Consider the following 16,346-nt stretch of genomic DNA (forward strand, 5'->3'; position numbering starts at 1 on the left):
GTGTGTGCTTCGCAGAGTTCTTCCGCAAGATTGTAACCGTGGTATAATATCGAGCTATTTATAGCCGTTGAATGTAAGAAGAGTAAAATAAAAATCTTGATTAATGCGTGTCACACACACAGCAAGTATAATACTTACCAGTTTTTGTCGGCTTGCGCCTGGTACAGTAACTCGATAAAATTTTTGCAAAATTCTCAAGGTCTTCGGTCCTTGTGCGAACAGCTTTTTGTACACCAGATGCAGCGACGAGTAGTATTTGGGAATGCCCAGAAGCAATCAACCTCGGGTGAAATAATCCAACAGGAACTTTCTGCTACGTTCGTTCGTTCGTTCGTTCGTTTAGCAAAATATCGCACAGCGAAAGTGTTTCACGACACACCAAATACGGTGCGACCATTATACGCGTGTAACACTTGCAGCGAGGTGAACAACTTCTCGGAGCTTTGTGCCCCGTTAGTTACTCGAAACTCGAGAGTTTCGTTACTTTTACCGCGATACGCGATGGTATCAAAACAATTTTGCGCTATTCCGCGAATTGTTCTTCTTTCTAATAAATCGATTCCGTCGTTGATTAATATCTTTGAAAAATACCGAGCAAGCGGTTGTTCGCGAAATTGAACGTCGACGGAATCGTGGAAAAGCTCGTCTTACATTGCTTACGAAATTTTGAAAAGCCCGGCGCGTCACTTCTGAAGTTAGAAAACCGTTATTTGGAACGAACCGAAAATACGGACGTGAAGTTTGCGGAACGAATTCCGCATTTAAGAATGGAACGTCGAAAGAATAACGTCGAAAAATACGTTGGCGTTTATTCGGAAGTTTGATCGATCATTCGGTAATCAAGTTTCGTTGTCCCCGTTATTTGCGTTCTTCGCTGATTGTGTCATGCCTGCCTTTCATTCCCTTCCGCTGAATTCCGAGACCATTCATTCTCGCTAACGTGCAACTAGTTGGGCAAATTGTGCAATTTTCCAGAACACGCAACGCGCTCACGAATGCTTCCTGCATTATACGCGCACATTGCCCATATGCAAAGGTATGCCTAGGTAGGTACGTACATAAATACACGCCTGTCCGTATTGTTTGCATACCTGAGCGAGCGAAGAGCGCGGAAATGTCAGCTCCGGTTCAGATCGGATGTCAGACTGAACTGAAATTCCGTTCCGCCGAGATCAAAACCGACGGATTTTCACACGGGTTGTTCGCAGCTCTGTTTCTCGCTTATTTACGTTATCTGTACCCCGCACGGTTGGAGTATTGAAATTCAAAGAACTCGGCAAGGGATTCTCTTCACGATTTTAATGGGGTATTCGATCTCCTACACCGAAACCCTGATTTATACTTTCTTCAAGAAGAAATATCTTTTCCCGGTCAAAGAAAAAAGGCACTTATTGACTCTGCGCCGCAGATGTTCCACGGGTCGCTTTATCTCCTCAGGAATGCGACATCTTGGAGTATTTCTGCCGAAGTTGGCGCGATAAGCGGATTAAAGTGTTACCTTCGGAACGAGTGCGAAGCATCTTGACAAAATTCATGAAAAATTATCAGATCTTGGTATCACAACAACGCAAGACAACGGACACGAGAATTGGAACAAACTAGAACTACCCTGGCGCCGAGTAGGCGCGGTATCTACGTTATTTGGTTTAACGGTTACGAGACTGTGACATCGTTTCAGGAAATGACGATAAGTCATAATTGAATTCCGACAAATATGTCCAGAACCATTTCGCGGTAAAGGTTGCACATCCAGTCGGGGTTGGATATAAGTTGAAAATTTTCTGCATTAGTCACTCCGATTGTACACACGGTATCCGAACCGTAGGAACGTGACGTACGCAAAACGTGTGTGAGATACCTGCGGGTATGGTATTGGTACGTATACCGTAACCCGAATGTGATCATCGACGTCGAGAGATTAGTCATTGTTGCGGTGCACAGAAAGCACCCACAGGCCGTGTTAACGACGATAATAATATACTCGAGATTTTCAGCCGGCTTAGTTACATTCTGTATTATTATGCAGTGGTAAAACATAACCGATAAGACCGTGACGTGTGTTGCGGATAAAAACCGAGCACTCCGCGGTGCCGCGCATTTGCCATATCCGTGTCGAGTGTTACTACTGCAGCTACGTGTTACTCGCAATTACGGTCATCGATGACGATGGTGTTTGAAGATGGGGAAGGAACTTTGAAGGAAAGAACGATAGTCGAACGAACGATAAACGCGGGCTTTGCACCGTGCGTTGAGTGACGATTAAATACCTAATAAATCTCGTTAAACTTTCGTTTTTAACAGTCTCTAATTTCATTCGCGAGGATAAAAATTCACGCGTCCTCTTATGGTATGAATTAAAGAATCCCTGTACTGATTTGTAAAACTTACACCCCGTTTCAGTGAAAATTTAACCAACGACTGTCCGTCGACTGAAACTTTTTATATTCGTACCCGCGAGCTATAATCAGAAACTCTTGAGAGGATACAGTAAACGACTTTAGGACTTTTGCAGTTGTGTGTGCCGTAGTGCGGACTTCAACGAGTATAAGAAGTATACAATTCGAGCCTGATTTATATTTAGTAAGGCATGTTAAATTATAAATAGAGGATATTTTATACGTACTTCTTTATTTTACGGTTTTAATGTCGTGGATGTGCGAGTTAAACAACCACAAAATGATCGATTTATCGATCGAGTTGTCGTTCACCGACTTTCGCTTTAAATTGAAACAGGGTTTTACTCAATTTTTATAAAACCTTGTACAAAGATATGGAATATACTTTCACAGTTATACAGTTTAAGCTAATGTTGAGTCACTTTTTTACAGTTTTTTTTTAAAGCCAATGTTCCGTTTATTGTGGTTTAAAGAATTCTGCTTTCAAACGATTCGCGTCAGCCAGACGCGTCATAAGATTGGCAAACACGACTCGAAAAGGACACGATGTAATTTCACTGCGATATCCTGAACGGTTCTTGAAACGGAAGTTGCGGAGGTACGAGAATAGTATTTCTGGAATATGATGTTCGAAGATAAAATTGCAAATTAGTCACTGGTACACTTTAGCGATTCAAACCTCACGTAATACCAGTAGCTATATACGAATGTATTGTATATCCAGATGTTTCTCTTCCTCAATTTCACCCCCTTTTTCGTACCCTTTTCAGGGATGTAACAACTTAGTACAGTCGGAGTGTCAGGTTTTTTTAGGATTGCAGGTAGATCACTGCTGTGAGAATGTGATGCGTCCGAGGGAGACGATGATGGTTATTTTCAAGCTGAGGAAAAGGTAATTATATTCTGTTATTCCAAACAGGAGCCCCTCCCTGCCGACAAAGCGATAGAGATTATCGCGTTATTCTCAGTAAAGGAGACAAAAAGGACGAGGATAGCGGACCGCTGGTCAGGTCTCGTAAATGTAACGAGTATCACGATTCCCTGTAGGCCTGCCTTGGGCCCCGCAACGCTGAACTCTTCTTCGAGGAACTTATCGGACGGAGGTATCACGATGATGGAGGTAGGCACGATACACGGGCCCAACCCTACGCCACGTCAGTTTTTAACATGCATATACATGACGAGCACCTATCCGTCCTGCAGCTCTGGGTATTCATACCTCGGCGGTTTCCTCGTCACATTCTTATTTTATTTTAAGGAAATCGATGATTAAATCGTTTCTTAAAATACAAACGATTCCCTTTAAAAACCCTCTCGCTTTCAGAATATACCACATACTGCAGTATAACTATATTTCGATATTATACACGGAAACATACATTTTTAGAAGCGGAACTTCCTACACCGTGTAATATGCATATTACAATAATTAACCGACAAGTACGCCAGCTCATTTCTTTTTCTCGTTATTACGATATTGCTGTAATTGATTTGAATATTTTTAATATTTTTATTTATATATATACCTATATATTTAATCGAATCTCGGAAGTTTCTTCGTTACAATACCGATATTAATCACGCAGTGTTTGTTCATTTTCCCTATTTCTCGAAGCGTGACTCAGTCTAGTACTGTCAAGTCGCCTTGGAGCGTTCGAAGGCTATGTTTAAAATACCAGCCTATAACCGACGCATCGAGCCCGGAGGAATGCTAAAATTGATCCACGTAGGTATTCCTAGAACGGTGTGTAACATGCAGCGCGCGAGACTGCGTCGCGTCTTAGGCCGTCTCACCACCCTCTGCATGCTCAGGATTTTCGAGGCTTCGATTTCGGCTCCAAGACTCATCGTCGGGCGACGAGGGTCGGAGGGTGCACTCCGAGAACCCGATGCATCTTCGAGGCGGGAAGTAGTATAACTGGTTGCAGCATGCGTTTGCACCCCGCGGGCTTTCCGGGAATAAATAACGATTCTGATGCGGGAACGTGTTATTACAAATGATAAATGCCAAAGCCCCGTCCTCCTCGCCTGAGCGATAATGTTCTTCGGCGAAACCACGATGACCTCTGAGAGGAGGGCAGACGTTTGACAGATTTTATATTCGACGTACGTTACGATGATTAACAACGTATTCGTGCGGCATCGGTGTAATGTAGTCGAGATTGATTTCTCGGATACATTGTACACGATGTGAGTATGAGGCACGAGTTATACGTTACATATATGAGTTCGTGGTAGCTGCTCAATGCGAGTTAGTTTCTCACTGTCGCACGAGCGTTGGTTGGGTTGGAAAATCAAAGGAATACATTACGATTGGAATTTAGGTAAAGTGTTACCGAGAAGATATCCGACCGGAAGGTGGCAAATTGTTTACGAAGAAAATTTGCCGCGTAAACAAGGAGGAATGTTCGCGGAGAATAAAAGTAATCGTGTACAACTGGCCGCTTTCAACGTGTCTTCGTAACGAAAAACAACCTTGACGTAAGCCACGTTTCATGGAAAGTATAGGATTATGGTGAAAATTACTCGTTTCTCTTTTCCATACAGTTGGTATATCTTATTACGTATATCGAGGTTTTATAAACAAAGTCACAATGCTTGGACGGACTAGTTTCTTAACTTATATCCCTATAAATATACATACAACATGTATATAATATACGAACACACATACTCACGGGTAATGTAAAGTAATTTCGTATTTTCACGTGCCGCATCGGTATTTTCCTCTGAAATGTCGCATTATATCCGACGATAAACGCGTGATGTGATAAGATGTAAAGCGCAAAATAAGATATTTAACGCAGGGACTGATTTACTTTAGAGAGAAAAAGAATCGTGGCAGCACTTTGCAGATAATTATGCAGGTAACTGACGTGCGTCAGTTTAATTGGAGTTGGACGTTCGATTCTTTAGAAGTTTATCCTGTTGTCTTTACCCCACTTTCGCATAACTCGCGATATCTGTTCTACCTGTGAGTTATTCGTGTTTCTTAGCAGCTGAATTACGTCCGGCAACAGTTCTCTGCACACGAGAATAAATAACTGTTATAGACACGCATATTCATACGATGCCGTTGTTTGAATCAGAGTCATTGTAATCTGTCACTTTGTAGATTAGATCATTTGTACAACGTTTTATATGCTAATTCGTCCTTCCACATAAAAATTACTACGATACATCAAATTTTCTCTTTCACACTTGAATCTCTTGATCACACACTGGCTATGATTAGTAAATTGTAAAACTATACAGAATCATTGGGAAATGCAATTCTGTCATCTTGAATTTTTGACAATGATCTTGAAAAACGTCAGCGATGTAAAATCGATTTAGGTGAAACTTTTTTTCGTACTAAGTACAACTTTCGAAGTACAGGAAAGTAATGTTAGAGATTAAGGATTACCGCGTCAAGGATAATATTTCCGTCAAATTATGAATTCTTGGGAACATTTTGAGTGTTATTGTTTCCGATTATTGCTAAATTTTAGATTGCAAACAAGATTCTCGGAATTTTTCTAGATAGTGACGAACCTAATGACGGTTTCTCAAGAACACTATTCTTCAATTACCACAGTTCTTCCTCCTTTGCCTTCTTCCTATGACTGATTATTTTTTTTCTTAATGTACTTACTTTGGCTGTTTTCCTGCCACAATGTACTGAAAGGTCCCGCAGCATGCCCCTCTTTTGCCTTCCCAGTGCTCAGGGCTTGGATCCATTCTCTCCAGCATATCGAATGCTTTAGCTGCATGCCAAAACTCTCCCACTTTGTAGCAGGTATTTGCAATTAATAGCAAAAGGTTGAAAGATTCATTCGATGTTTCCATTTTCAGGTAGAGCTCCCAGGCTAACTGAGCTTTTTTGTTCATTATGTCTGAATATACATAACATGATATTATTGTTCAATATTATTGACAGAGAGTTTAGTTTCGAAATTGAGGCGATGTGATTAGCCTTGATTATACGGATACAGAGCAGTACAATGATTTTCTGGGTAGTTAATTAAAGTGATAATGATTTCCCGAAACCAGTCATTAATACAAGAATTTCATTAGCAAAGGCTTCGTATGTCACAAATATATATATTGTGTGACAGCAAATATAAGGCTGGATTTTACAGAGAGCAAAATGCGGCCGCGGTATTTTGCTACCTAGTTCTAGACCAATAGGAATGCCAATGATGTGCCCTGAGCAAGCTAAGACCGTATCATCTATTTTATTGGCATTCCTATTGGTTTAGAACTAGGCAGCAAAATATTGCGGCATCATTTTGCTGCCCATGAAAATTCCATGACAATATAGACTAACAGTTTCTTCAGAGATAGCTTTACCGTTCCTTCTAGTTGTGTACACTTATCTGCCGTAAATATAGTTCGACATGAATGTTTTCGAAGATGGCGTTAATGATCATGCCTTGGTATTTAAAGGTGACAAAACACATCTGAAGAAGATACAACATTTGTTTCCAAGAAAGGAATACTTACAACAGTAGGAAAGTAAGCTGATGTAGACGTAGTCATTCTTGTATCTCTCGTTCCGAATCATGAGAAAGGCATCTTCAGCCTCCTTGAAATACCCAGCAGCTGTTTTAGCTTGGCCATAGTTGAAATTGAATACATCTTCATTGAAGTAGTAGCTCTTTATCGAGTGCAGATATACTAAAACTTCTTCGAATTGCCTGAACAGAAAGAAACACGAAGCCATGCACTGACGACCTGGAATTGTGTCACATTCTGACACTGATGATCCGACTAGTTGAAAATACTGCTGGGCTGTCTTTATGTTCTCCCTCTAAAAATATTTCACCCTCAGTTTGACGGTAAATTGAAGGTGAAGAAAACTAAAAATAAATCAAGAAAATAAAAAACTCACAACCAGCGAAGAAATAAAAATGCAATCGTTAAATAAATAAATAGCACATTTATACGTAACAAATAAAAAATGATATTTTCTAAATATCTTATCGACAGGTTAGATAACGTGCCGAAACTTACAGAGCCTGTTTCTTGACCAATGGCAGCATTGACTACTCCCTTCAGTATATATTCCTGGGGAACGGCTGGTTCAAGGTCTTTAATAAGTTCAAAAGCTTCTCTCACTTCGTTTTGTTTCAAGTAATAAATGACGAGATTTAATCTAGCTTCTGGTATCACATCTACCAAGCTAGGTAATACTTGAAGAGCACCTTCGCCACCTCTGAATACCTGAAACGATGCAGAAATGAGATAATTAAGAAGTAGAATTTTTGAAAATTTTACTCTTTCACTTTCATTAAATACGTACTACTATATTATGTCGTATTAGATCATGCCCAAAGCTGAACGAGCTTGATGTTTGTTCCATAAGTTGTTTCATCTCCGCCTGAGCAGCACTGCCATTGTACAATCTGAAATGATTGCAAGCTTTCAGGTTGATGGCAATTGCGCTGTCTGGATGCTTTTGCAAATAAACTTGAAGAACTTCTTGAGCGACGTCGTAATAGTCCAGCTTGTAGTAGCACAGAGCTACATAGACGTTTAAAGCTAAGTAGTCCCTAATGAAAACATCAGTAAAAACACATTAGTCATTTCATTTTGCAAAGCTATTGATTTTTGAGATTTGCAAGGAAATCAAAGGTTCAAATGCGAGACGTAAGGATAGTGGGAATATGGATAGGATACCTGGTATTCTTTAGGAGTTCAGCTATCAAGTATACTTCGGAATCTTTGCCACTTATCGAGGATTTGTTTTTTAAATTAATTGGTTTGCTAGAATAAATAAGTGACTCGTTTCTATTAACCTAATTTTAAAAGCACTCTGGCGATGCTTGATTAGTGAAGTACGCTTCTTTGCTAATTGTAAGCTTCAGTTTTTAATTGTGTGATGTGAATATTTTCGTTATTTGAAAACGAACCTGTTTTCCAGTAATATTTTCTTGTATATATCAATAGCCTCCTGATAGTGAGCCCTGAGATAATGAATAGAAGCGAGACACAGTTGATCCTCAATAACATCCTCCAGCATTTGGTGGTAATCCATGAGTTTTTTCTCGTCACCCATTTTGTGAGACAGATGAAAAAGAATCCTGATTTTCAAACGACTATCAGGAGATTCTTCTACAACGTTTAACGCTTCCGGGTACATACCAAGGTAAAAATAACAACATGCCAAATTTGTAGCGAGATCTACAGAAGTATTCCCTTTCTTTTTCATGTTTTCATATACTTTGGCAGCTCTTTTATAATCACCGAGGTGAAAGGCACAGTAACCAATCCATAAATCTGTGTTTATTGAATTTTGATCATTTCTATTATACTCCAACAACGTCAACGCTCCTGTATAGTCTCGCTTTTCAAGGAAATCCTCCAACTTAGGGATCTCCTTTCTCGAGGTGCTTTTCTTGGTGCCATCCGTAACCACAGGCTTGGCTCTAGATAGTATCTATGAATAAATTTTCATTTTCATGATTTACCATTTATCAAAATTATGCATTGCCTAACCCAGTAGCTGAGCGGTATGTAATAATTTTCCATTTTGTGCACAAGCGTCGAAAACATGCAACAGACTTATATTATTTATTAAGATTGTTACTAAATATTTGACATTACCATATTTGCTAATCGGGGGATATCGTTGAATATAATATGCTCACTACCTCGTAAAATGTTTCACCGTAGACTCACGTAGACTTTAAACTATCGCTGCCATATATAAACAAATCATCTACAAGCGTCATAAGCTAATCGATGATCAGATTTGAAGCCTTGTCATTGAAATTAACTTCGGCCCCACTTGAGCTCTACTAGCGTTATCTGGCGCTTAACGCACAAACTTTCCCACCGACTGCTTGTCAGGATGTTTTTTTTTTTTTTATTATTCTAATTAGCGATTAATGCTAACTTAATGCAGATACATTGTATAAAAACGAAGTTGAAATGATTTCTCCTATATTTACCTTTCCGAGAGGTTGCGGAATTCAGTAATCGTGTGGATTACACAGTCGTAAGCTTGACTACTTTTCTCTGGGCGAATGTCCGGCAAGTTCCCATTTCAGTTTTTCAGGTCTTTCGCTTCCGGTTAACCATGGTAAGCATGCTGTGGCTCTTGTTATAACGTCAGATTTCTCGTTAAAAGTATTAAATATTATTTAATTTCCATATTATTGTAACACGAACGTAATCGGGTAAACTGTGAAAATGAATATGTGGACGGAGTGTAAGAGGAGAACAGTTATTTGATGGGAATACAACCTTTTTACAATGCGGCTCATCACCAGCCACATGGCACACGCCACTATTTCGTACAAGTTCATCAGCGAATCCAAACGATCTCAACGATAATTTGGGACCGGTTCAAAAGTCTCGATTAGTCCCAACCCAATTAGCCCAATTCGCGCCAGAAATTTCTCGATTGAAGCTTCAACTCTGTGTAACCGTTTCACATGTTCTCGCACAATTCTTAGTCTTATTTACCATTCATTGTTATTTGCAGCCGTTCAAGAGGTTCGTTGAAACGGGCCGCGTCGCCTATGTCAGCGATGGGCCCCATGAAGGCAAACTTGTCACAATTGTTGACATAATTGATCAAAACAGGGTAAGATTCTCTAATTTATAATTAAATTTTTATTATTGGTGATAAGAACCGAGGTTACATTGAAAGCAAGAAACCGGTTACTTGATTGAAAGAATTTCAACTAATATTTATGAATAGTATCTTTCAAAATCAAGATGTTCTCATTCTAAAGCTTTGTCTGGTCAACATTCTTAATGATGATCCCAAATTCTTGATAGGAATTGCCGGCTGATACATAATTGAAGATATCACAATTTTCTGAAAACATTCTGATCCACCAAACAATATTGTTATGTGAGAATGGTTGGATCTGAATTTAATCTTGTATTTCCAGGTGTTGGTTGATGGACCGGCTGCAAATATACCCCGTGGTCAGATGCGCCTTAGCCAATTACACCTGACGAAATTCCGTCTACGTTTTCCGTTCACTGGCTCGACTCGTGTTGTACGCAAGGCATGGTCTGATGGAAAAATTGATGAGAAATGGAGCGAGTCCATGTGGGCACAAAAAGTAGAAGCCAAGAAAAAGGTATGGAAGTTTTTTTTTTTAATCTTCGCATGCTAATATCAATTGTATGATGAACCTATATTCTTGATAGGAATTGCCGGCTGATACATAAATGAAGCCATTATTTATCTGATTTGATTTAAAATTGATCATCCTTTTGTTACAAATTCAATTCTCCAAATTAAAATGATTTGATAATAACTTCACAGCGGGCTGCCCTCAGTGACTTTGACCGATTCAAGCTGCGCAAAGCTAGACAGGTCAGAAATAAGTTGAGGACACATGCGTTCTTGAAGATTAAGAAAAAGTCGAGGAAAGGAACTAAGGCTGCCGTTACAGCACCTAAACCTGGCGCAAAGAAGCCTGCAGCCAAGAAGCCCGAAAAGAAATAATTGTACAACCTTTCGAAATAAATCCATACCATAAAAAGTATTACCTGTTTAATTATTCCGGAGATTAAATATCCCTTTGAATCAGGTTTTCAAAAACGTCGCAGTTGGCTAATTAAATGTGTGAATACAGTCTGCATTCTATTAACTTAGCAGTTGCCTTTTCATTCCTCATTGCTTTTTTCTATAGTCGTTTGTTTCTGTATAATCAAGAGAAATCTTTATAGGTAACATGTAAAATGCAGTCAAAATCCACTTCTACTGAAAACGGTGAGCCTCTTATGGCAAAGAAGATGGATAAAGTTGTATTTGAACAAATCTGTGATGCAATATTCATGTTGATACCTGAGGGTATGGCATCCGATGATTAATCATGTATGTAACTCCTATTACACATTTATATTATACCCGTTTGGTAGTGCCACGATTGAAGCAGTTGTTCTTGAGCTGGAGTCTGCTTAGTACAGAAGAAAGATCTCAACTAGATTCTAGAGTTTGTACTTGGTATAATCCCAGTCGTCGCCAACTTTATAAACCTCTTCGAGAAGCCCTAATCCGGTGGGAAAATGTTCAGGATACTCAAGGTTTATATCTTTGATTGGCAAAAGAAGCGTAGTTATGACTTCTAATAATATCATGAGCTTCGTGAATTGACTAGTTTAATTTTTTTATCAGGTGCTCCAGGGTGTGAGCCTGGTATGGTGTCGTTTTCTTGCGACCCTCAACTAGAAGAAGAATTAGTTAACGTAATCTGCAGCTTGGAAATGATGTTTGTCAAGAGTAAAGACAGCACAGATGAAATGATGGAGGGCAAAAATATTCAGTATGGAAGAGTGTTGGAAGAAGTATCGCTAAGTGCAAGAGATAGCCCTAGATCATTAGCTAGTCCAAAAGATCGAACTCCGCACTCGGTTCACAGTTGCGGCCATATCACAGATAGCAAACATTCGGACGACGATCTTAATGGATACTTGACTAATTAAATACGCTGATTTTGCTCAAGTTTCAGATGTGCTCATACAGCTCAATTGTATGCCTGAAAAAGATTGACTATCGTGTTATGGAGAAAATGATAATAAGTGTTTATTATTTTACTTTCTTTGCAATACACACGGTTTGTCTACATTATTTTATAAGACAGTTGACGTGTATTTATTTAGATATTGGTACTAAAACTTTGTAATAAAAAATTCAACGATGTTTTATAACTTGTTTACGATGTAGAAGATTTGAATAGAACTTTTTTTTACTTGGGACTACCTCCTTGCCCGCACTTTCTTTTCTCCTTGTTTACTGAAAAGCCTGAAGTCGTCGTTCTCGTCTTCACTCGAGGTCATCTCTTCTTCGCGAACGTTGGTTTTGCTAATAGAGTCGTCTTCAGGCTGATATACATACATATTCTTTATCCTCTCTTTTGGAGTTAAAGTATACATCTAGAAAATGCATGAATTTACTAGGACTCCAATGACACACATTAATTAATCAAAAAAAGAACTCGTGTACAAGTAATATGGCTCATGTCGAGGGTCAAACGGTACCTTGATAAAAGTTTTGTAATTGCCTCTGGCGTTCAGGGAGACATCGATGTCTGTACGAAGCAGAGGTACAACTGTTGATTTACACGTCTCATCCATCTACAATGAAATAAATCCCTTCTATGATGTACAATTGCATGACCTAATATACTATTGGACGTATACGTATATGTAGTAATCTCCGAAAACGGTTTACTATAAATTTTTCAGTTAATATTTCAGTCTAATATGAGTGAGTTGTTGTAATAAAGGTATCATATCTTACAGAGATGTTTTCCTTCTTGCAGAGAACTAAAGGTGGATGGATCATTTCTTCGTCCCTATCCAATACCTCAATTTTAATTTCGGGTTTTTCTTCCTCGGTGGACGAATTGTTGCTAGTCAAGGACATAGAGCGTTTTCTCTTTAGTATGTTTCTGCATTTTGTTTTTTGAAGTTCTTGTTGAAATATATTGTCTTCTTGCAGTGGATTTGTGGTGGTTGGATCTTCGAGTAATTCGAATAATCCTTCATTTTCATTCTTTATAACGTTCCTCTTTTTCCTTGCTCCCTCGTTTACAAACGCAAACATATCGTCATCATCCCTGTCGTTTTGTTTACGCGATTTTCTTGTATCGCTTATGCTGGCTGAGTTGGACATTTTGATCGCTGCGTCTAATTTTTTACTCCAAGTATTTCCACCCCTTGGATTTTCCTCATTTGATTGCTGATCTGCAGGTGTACATAATTTCATCATGTATGTGTAATTGAATAAAAAAGCTGTTACAAAGTTTACCTGCACCGCTTTTGATCTTCCATAGAGAGAAATTCTTTTTACCTTCAAAAACATTACGGGCGGCTTTTTTCCATGACCTATCTTTCGAGGTCAATGGATTGGAAAGAAACTTATCACCAGAGTTTCTTGAGGAACTGTGTGCGTATGTTTCGTGAGTATTTTTCGATTTAGATATATATATGTCTGACAGTTGTGACTTCAGCTGAGGATTAAGACGTCTGCCAACTGTTGGGTTTGTAAGAACCTTAGACTTATTTAGCGCATTGTCAAATTCGTTGACTTCATTTTTTTTAGCACTTGTGTCATTACTATCAGACTCATATTCAGATCCTGTTTCATCTATAATTAAATTTCCATCTCTAGATGATTCTTCTGATCCAAAAGTTGGTCTTTCTGTAATTTTTTTGTACCCTCCTGAAAGCTGAGATGAATCTTTTACATTTTCTACATTGGCCTGTTTTGTCACGAACAATAGTTTTCCTTTTCTTGAGTTTTCCACCTCTTCTATTTGTTCCGAAGATGTAACAGATTCATTGATTATAACGTCCGTTTTGCGAGGAATGGTTGGCAGTATATCTTCCGTGTCAGCTGCTAGAATAGTGCTCGATAGTTGGAAATTTTTGTTTTGCTTACTAACACCTAGCAATCGCTTAAAGTTGAATTTCGGATTACAGTATTTCTCAGTAGAGCAATACAATATTGCAAGCGATATTTCAGATTCCGGAATCAATCTTCGCTTCTTTTTTTGTAAAGCACTTTCTGTAAAAGAAACAATGAGTGGTTACAAATGGAACATTAGAAATGACTTATCGAAGGAAGCTGGTGAAGAGAAAACTTACGAATTTCATCATACGAAGCTTGGGAGATATGCAAAGGCTGTGAAGTGCTATTTTCAAGTTGTAAGACGATAAAATTTTCAGTCGAAAGTTCATTTACATCCCTTTGCTCTTCATCGTACAGTTCCAATTTACCTCCTAGAATATACGATGTATTATAATTACCATGTAAAGAAAAAAGAAACAGATCGATCTCCAATATTTACCTGCACATTGAACTATATCTTTCAGTCCACATTGAGAAGCTGATAAGCATACGAAGCAGAGATTTCTAAACAGAACTTTGCGCCTGGTGTTGGTTTCTAAAGATACGCATTCACTGTTAATCAATCCTTCTTTTATCAAAGGCACATAATTTTTTACCCCTGGTAGCTCTTCCTTTTTCTCCACACTATGAATGACTGCTCGCCAATATGCCATACTAACAATCTGAGTACCAAATGCCAGGGCTTGGACAACCTAGAACACGTTGGAAAATAAGAATCTGTATTGCACAGGCTACTGCGCAAGTTTTGTTCTACATAATGATTTTAAATACAATACTATCTAACCTGAGTGGTAAGAGTGGCATTTGACACAGTTAGATGCGTGCAATATTCTTGCCATTTTTCAACAATCACGCCATCCAATATTTCAACAATATTTTGTAGTTCTACTTTTTCATCGGAATTTAGAGTAGATGTCGATATTATGAGAGGTATATAGTGGAGCCTGAAATATTAATTAATCGTGTGGTTAAATATTCTAAGAGAAATAAGAGACACCTTTTGTGTATGATATACAGGATCTGAATACTTACGTGAATATGTGTTGCTGCAGGCCAAATTTGATTTTGTCTGATGCGCTGAGAATATGATCCCCTGGCGTAAGTTTGCGCGGTTGATTTTGGCTGCTTAGTACAAAGGTTCCGTATTTGGAGTTAGTATCTTGTACAATTACTGTAGAGCTCGGTTCATTGTTCTGAAATATGAAATGGTGCCGTTAGAAGGATCCGATCATAGATGCAGCAGAAGACAAGCTTTGTCGCATGTTGCAAATGGTTTTAATACTCATTGTAAATGAAAGTCGTGGATAAGTACGTGAGCAAAGCACAACCTTGAAATTAACTTTCGGCCTGACAATAACGGTAGCATGAAGTTTACTGATGGAGGCATCGTCTTTGAGAAGAATTTCATACCCTTCCTTTCTGCTAACGATCATCAGTTTGTTCGGTTTTAAATAAATAATATCGCCTAAAAACATAGTTATGGCGCATGATTACATTCCGTCGTTCTGTAGGTTATACAACGACAAAACCAAGTCATATTTTGAAAAGTAAGGGAATTACCTTTAAGGCTCTTTAGGTACCACATAATTGGAAACGGTATTAGCTTACACACGTCACAACATAGACAACTGACACGATACGATGCCGAATCCAACGAATGAACATTTAACAACGGTAAACGCGACGCGACACTGACAAGTCTGACATTTTTATATCCAGAATTTACCGCGCGCTAAACGTACATTAGACCAAGTTCCAATACGTTTCGCAATTCAAACCACGAGATGGCGATATAAATTGCGCTGTTGTTTCATTGCTATTAATTAATTCGATATTACGATCGCAGTATATACGTTTTACTATGATACTCATTTGTGGTTCAAATCTGGTTGGACTCGAGGAGTCTAATTAGATTTAAATATCAATCACGTCGATTTTAAATGACTCTACTCAGTTTCAGACAGTTTGATTTGCGACATATTTTTGTTCAATTGGTCTGAAGGGATTGATGAATTAAGAATTTACCTACGTTTGAGTCTAGATAAGCGCAAAAATATTTATTCATAGGATGCAGCTGATAACAATATTACAGTATGCTATCTGCATGGGAAAAAGTTCCCAATTTTTAAATATATTTTCGTAGACAATAAAGTGTAACATATATTATACACAGATAAAGGCATAGCTACAGTCTGTATAGTTTGTGAGAAATATTCAATATCATCTGATATTCAAACCTTTAGTTTACCATTCATGTTTACTTTCTTAAACAAATATTGTGGAAATGTTGCATGAGTTATAACGAAGTTGGTTCACGTTTCAAATTGCAAACAGTGTAATTATTACAATCAAAAAAAAAAAAAAAAAGATATTAAAATTTTCACGTGCAATGTCAGGTTGTATATAGGTATATTACATCTTTCAGCGAAAGGAACTTTGATCCTGATCATTAACATCGAGCTATACGTAATTTAGACACAACAGCAATCGAGAGAAATGGTCGCTACGGAGAATGCCCTCATTGTCAGATAATATAAATATACGAAAGGCGATGAAATGTGAATATCGTTGATTGACATTACCGGATT

General features: G+C 38.4%; 4 protein-coding genes across 7 annotated transcripts in view; 2 read left to right on the forward strand and 2 right to left on the reverse strand.

The window, feature by feature from the left end:
• Window positions 1-9,167, reverse strand: part of LOC124174853 (intraflagellar transport protein 56) — a 62,237-nt gene extending 53,070 nt beyond the window's left edge. Inside the window, exons 1-7 of one of the 4 annotated variants that reach the window (XM_046554422.1) lie at window positions 8,985-9,167; window positions 8,291-8,817; window positions 7,681-7,783; window positions 7,392-7,601; window positions 6,882-7,188; window positions 6,031-6,271; window positions 2,617-5,420 (exon numbers count right to left, since the gene is read on the reverse strand). In XM_046554422.1, the coding sequence (XP_046410378.1) occupies window positions 5,309-5,420; window positions 6,031-6,271; window positions 6,882-7,188; window positions 7,392-7,601; window positions 7,681-7,783; window positions 8,291-8,817; window positions 8,985-8,987 (1,503 nt within the window). In that variant the 5' untranslated portion in view covers window positions 8,988-9,167 and the 3' untranslated portion in view covers window positions 2,617-5,308. Of the gene's footprint in view, window positions 1-138; window positions 1,131-2,616; window positions 5,421-6,030; window positions 6,272-6,881; window positions 7,189-7,391; window positions 7,602-7,680; window positions 7,931-8,290; window positions 8,818-8,984 lie in introns of those variants that run through there. The other 3 variants (XM_046554420.1, XM_046554421.1, XM_046554425.1) reach the window with 3 other exon arrangements.
• A 244-nt stretch (window positions 9,168-9,411) lies between these two features.
• LOC124174861 (60S ribosomal protein L14) lies at window positions 9,412-10,888 on the forward strand. The gene is made up of 4 exons (XM_046554435.1): window positions 9,412-9,462; window positions 9,868-9,969; window positions 10,283-10,477; window positions 10,666-10,888. Exons 1-4 carry the CDS (start codon window positions 9,460-9,462, stop codon window positions 10,846-10,848), a joined length of 483 nt encoding a protein of 160 aa, XP_046410391.1. The 5' UTR covers window positions 9,412-9,459; the 3' UTR covers window positions 10,849-10,888.
• Window positions 10,889-10,904: 16 nt separating this feature from the next.
• Window positions 10,905-12,005, forward strand: LOC124174867. Its single transcript, XM_046554443.1, has 3 exons — window positions 10,905-11,196; window positions 11,265-11,429; window positions 11,521-12,005. The coding sequence occupies exons 1-3, from the start codon at window positions 11,085-11,087 to the stop codon at window positions 11,826-11,828; spliced, it is 585 nt and encodes a 194-aa protein (XP_046410399.1). The 5' UTR covers window positions 10,905-11,084; the 3' UTR covers window positions 11,829-12,005.
• Window positions 11,966-15,514, reverse strand: LOC124174848 (nibrin). The gene is made up of 10 exons (XM_046554413.1): window positions 15,319-15,514; window positions 15,087-15,223; window positions 14,791-14,951; window positions 14,543-14,702; window positions 14,198-14,450; window positions 13,995-14,129; window positions 13,198-13,914; window positions 12,646-13,091; window positions 12,384-12,479; window positions 11,966-12,278 (listed from the first exon to the last, which is right to left on the reverse strand). The coding sequence occupies exons 1-10, from the start codon at window positions 15,341-15,343 to the stop codon at window positions 12,102-12,104; spliced, it is 2,307 nt and encodes a 768-aa protein (XP_046410369.1). The 5' UTR covers window positions 15,344-15,514; the 3' UTR covers window positions 11,966-12,101.
• Between the last annotated feature and the right edge of the window lie 832 nt (window positions 15,515-16,346).

This window comes from Neodiprion fabricii, chromosome 2, assembly GCF_021155785.1.
Source record: "Neodiprion fabricii isolate iyNeoFabr1 chromosome 2, iyNeoFabr1.1, whole genome shotgun sequence".
NCBI classification, from domain to species: Eukaryota; Metazoa; Arthropoda; class Insecta; order Hymenoptera; family Diprionidae; genus Neodiprion; species Neodiprion fabricii.

Coding starts and splice junctions, on each gene's coding strand:
- LOC124174867 (XM_046554443.1), top strand. CDS start 11,085: ATGCAGTCAAAATCCACTTCTACTGAAAACGGTGAGCCTCTTATGGCA. Junction 11,197..11,264: donor ATTCATGTTGATACCTGAGG/GTATGGCATCCG, acceptor CCCGTTTGGTAG/TGCCACGATTGAAGCAGTTG. Junction 11,430..11,520: donor AAATGTTCAGGATACTCAAG/GTTTATATCTTT, acceptor TTTTTTTATCAG/GTGCTCCAGGGTGTGAGCCT.
- LOC124174861 (XM_046554435.1), top strand. Junction 9,970..10,282: donor ACATAATTGATCAAAACAGG/GTAAGATTCTCT, acceptor TTGTATTTCCAG/GTGTTGGTTGATGGACCGGC. Junction 10,478..10,665: donor AAGTAGAAGCCAAGAAAAAG/GTATGGAAGTTT, acceptor ATAACTTCACAG/CGGGCTGCCCTCAGTGACTT.
- LOC124174848 (XM_046554413.1), bottom strand. CDS start 15,343: ATGTGGTACCTAAAGAGCCTTAAAG. Junction 14,451..14,542: donor ATGCCACTCTTACCACTCAG/GTTAGATAGTAT, acceptor AACGTGTTCTAG/GTTGTCCAAGCCCTGGCATT. Junction 13,915..13,994: donor AGCTTCGTATGATGAAATTC/GTAAGTTTTCTC, acceptor TTTCTTTTACAG/AAAGTGCTTTACAAAAAAAG.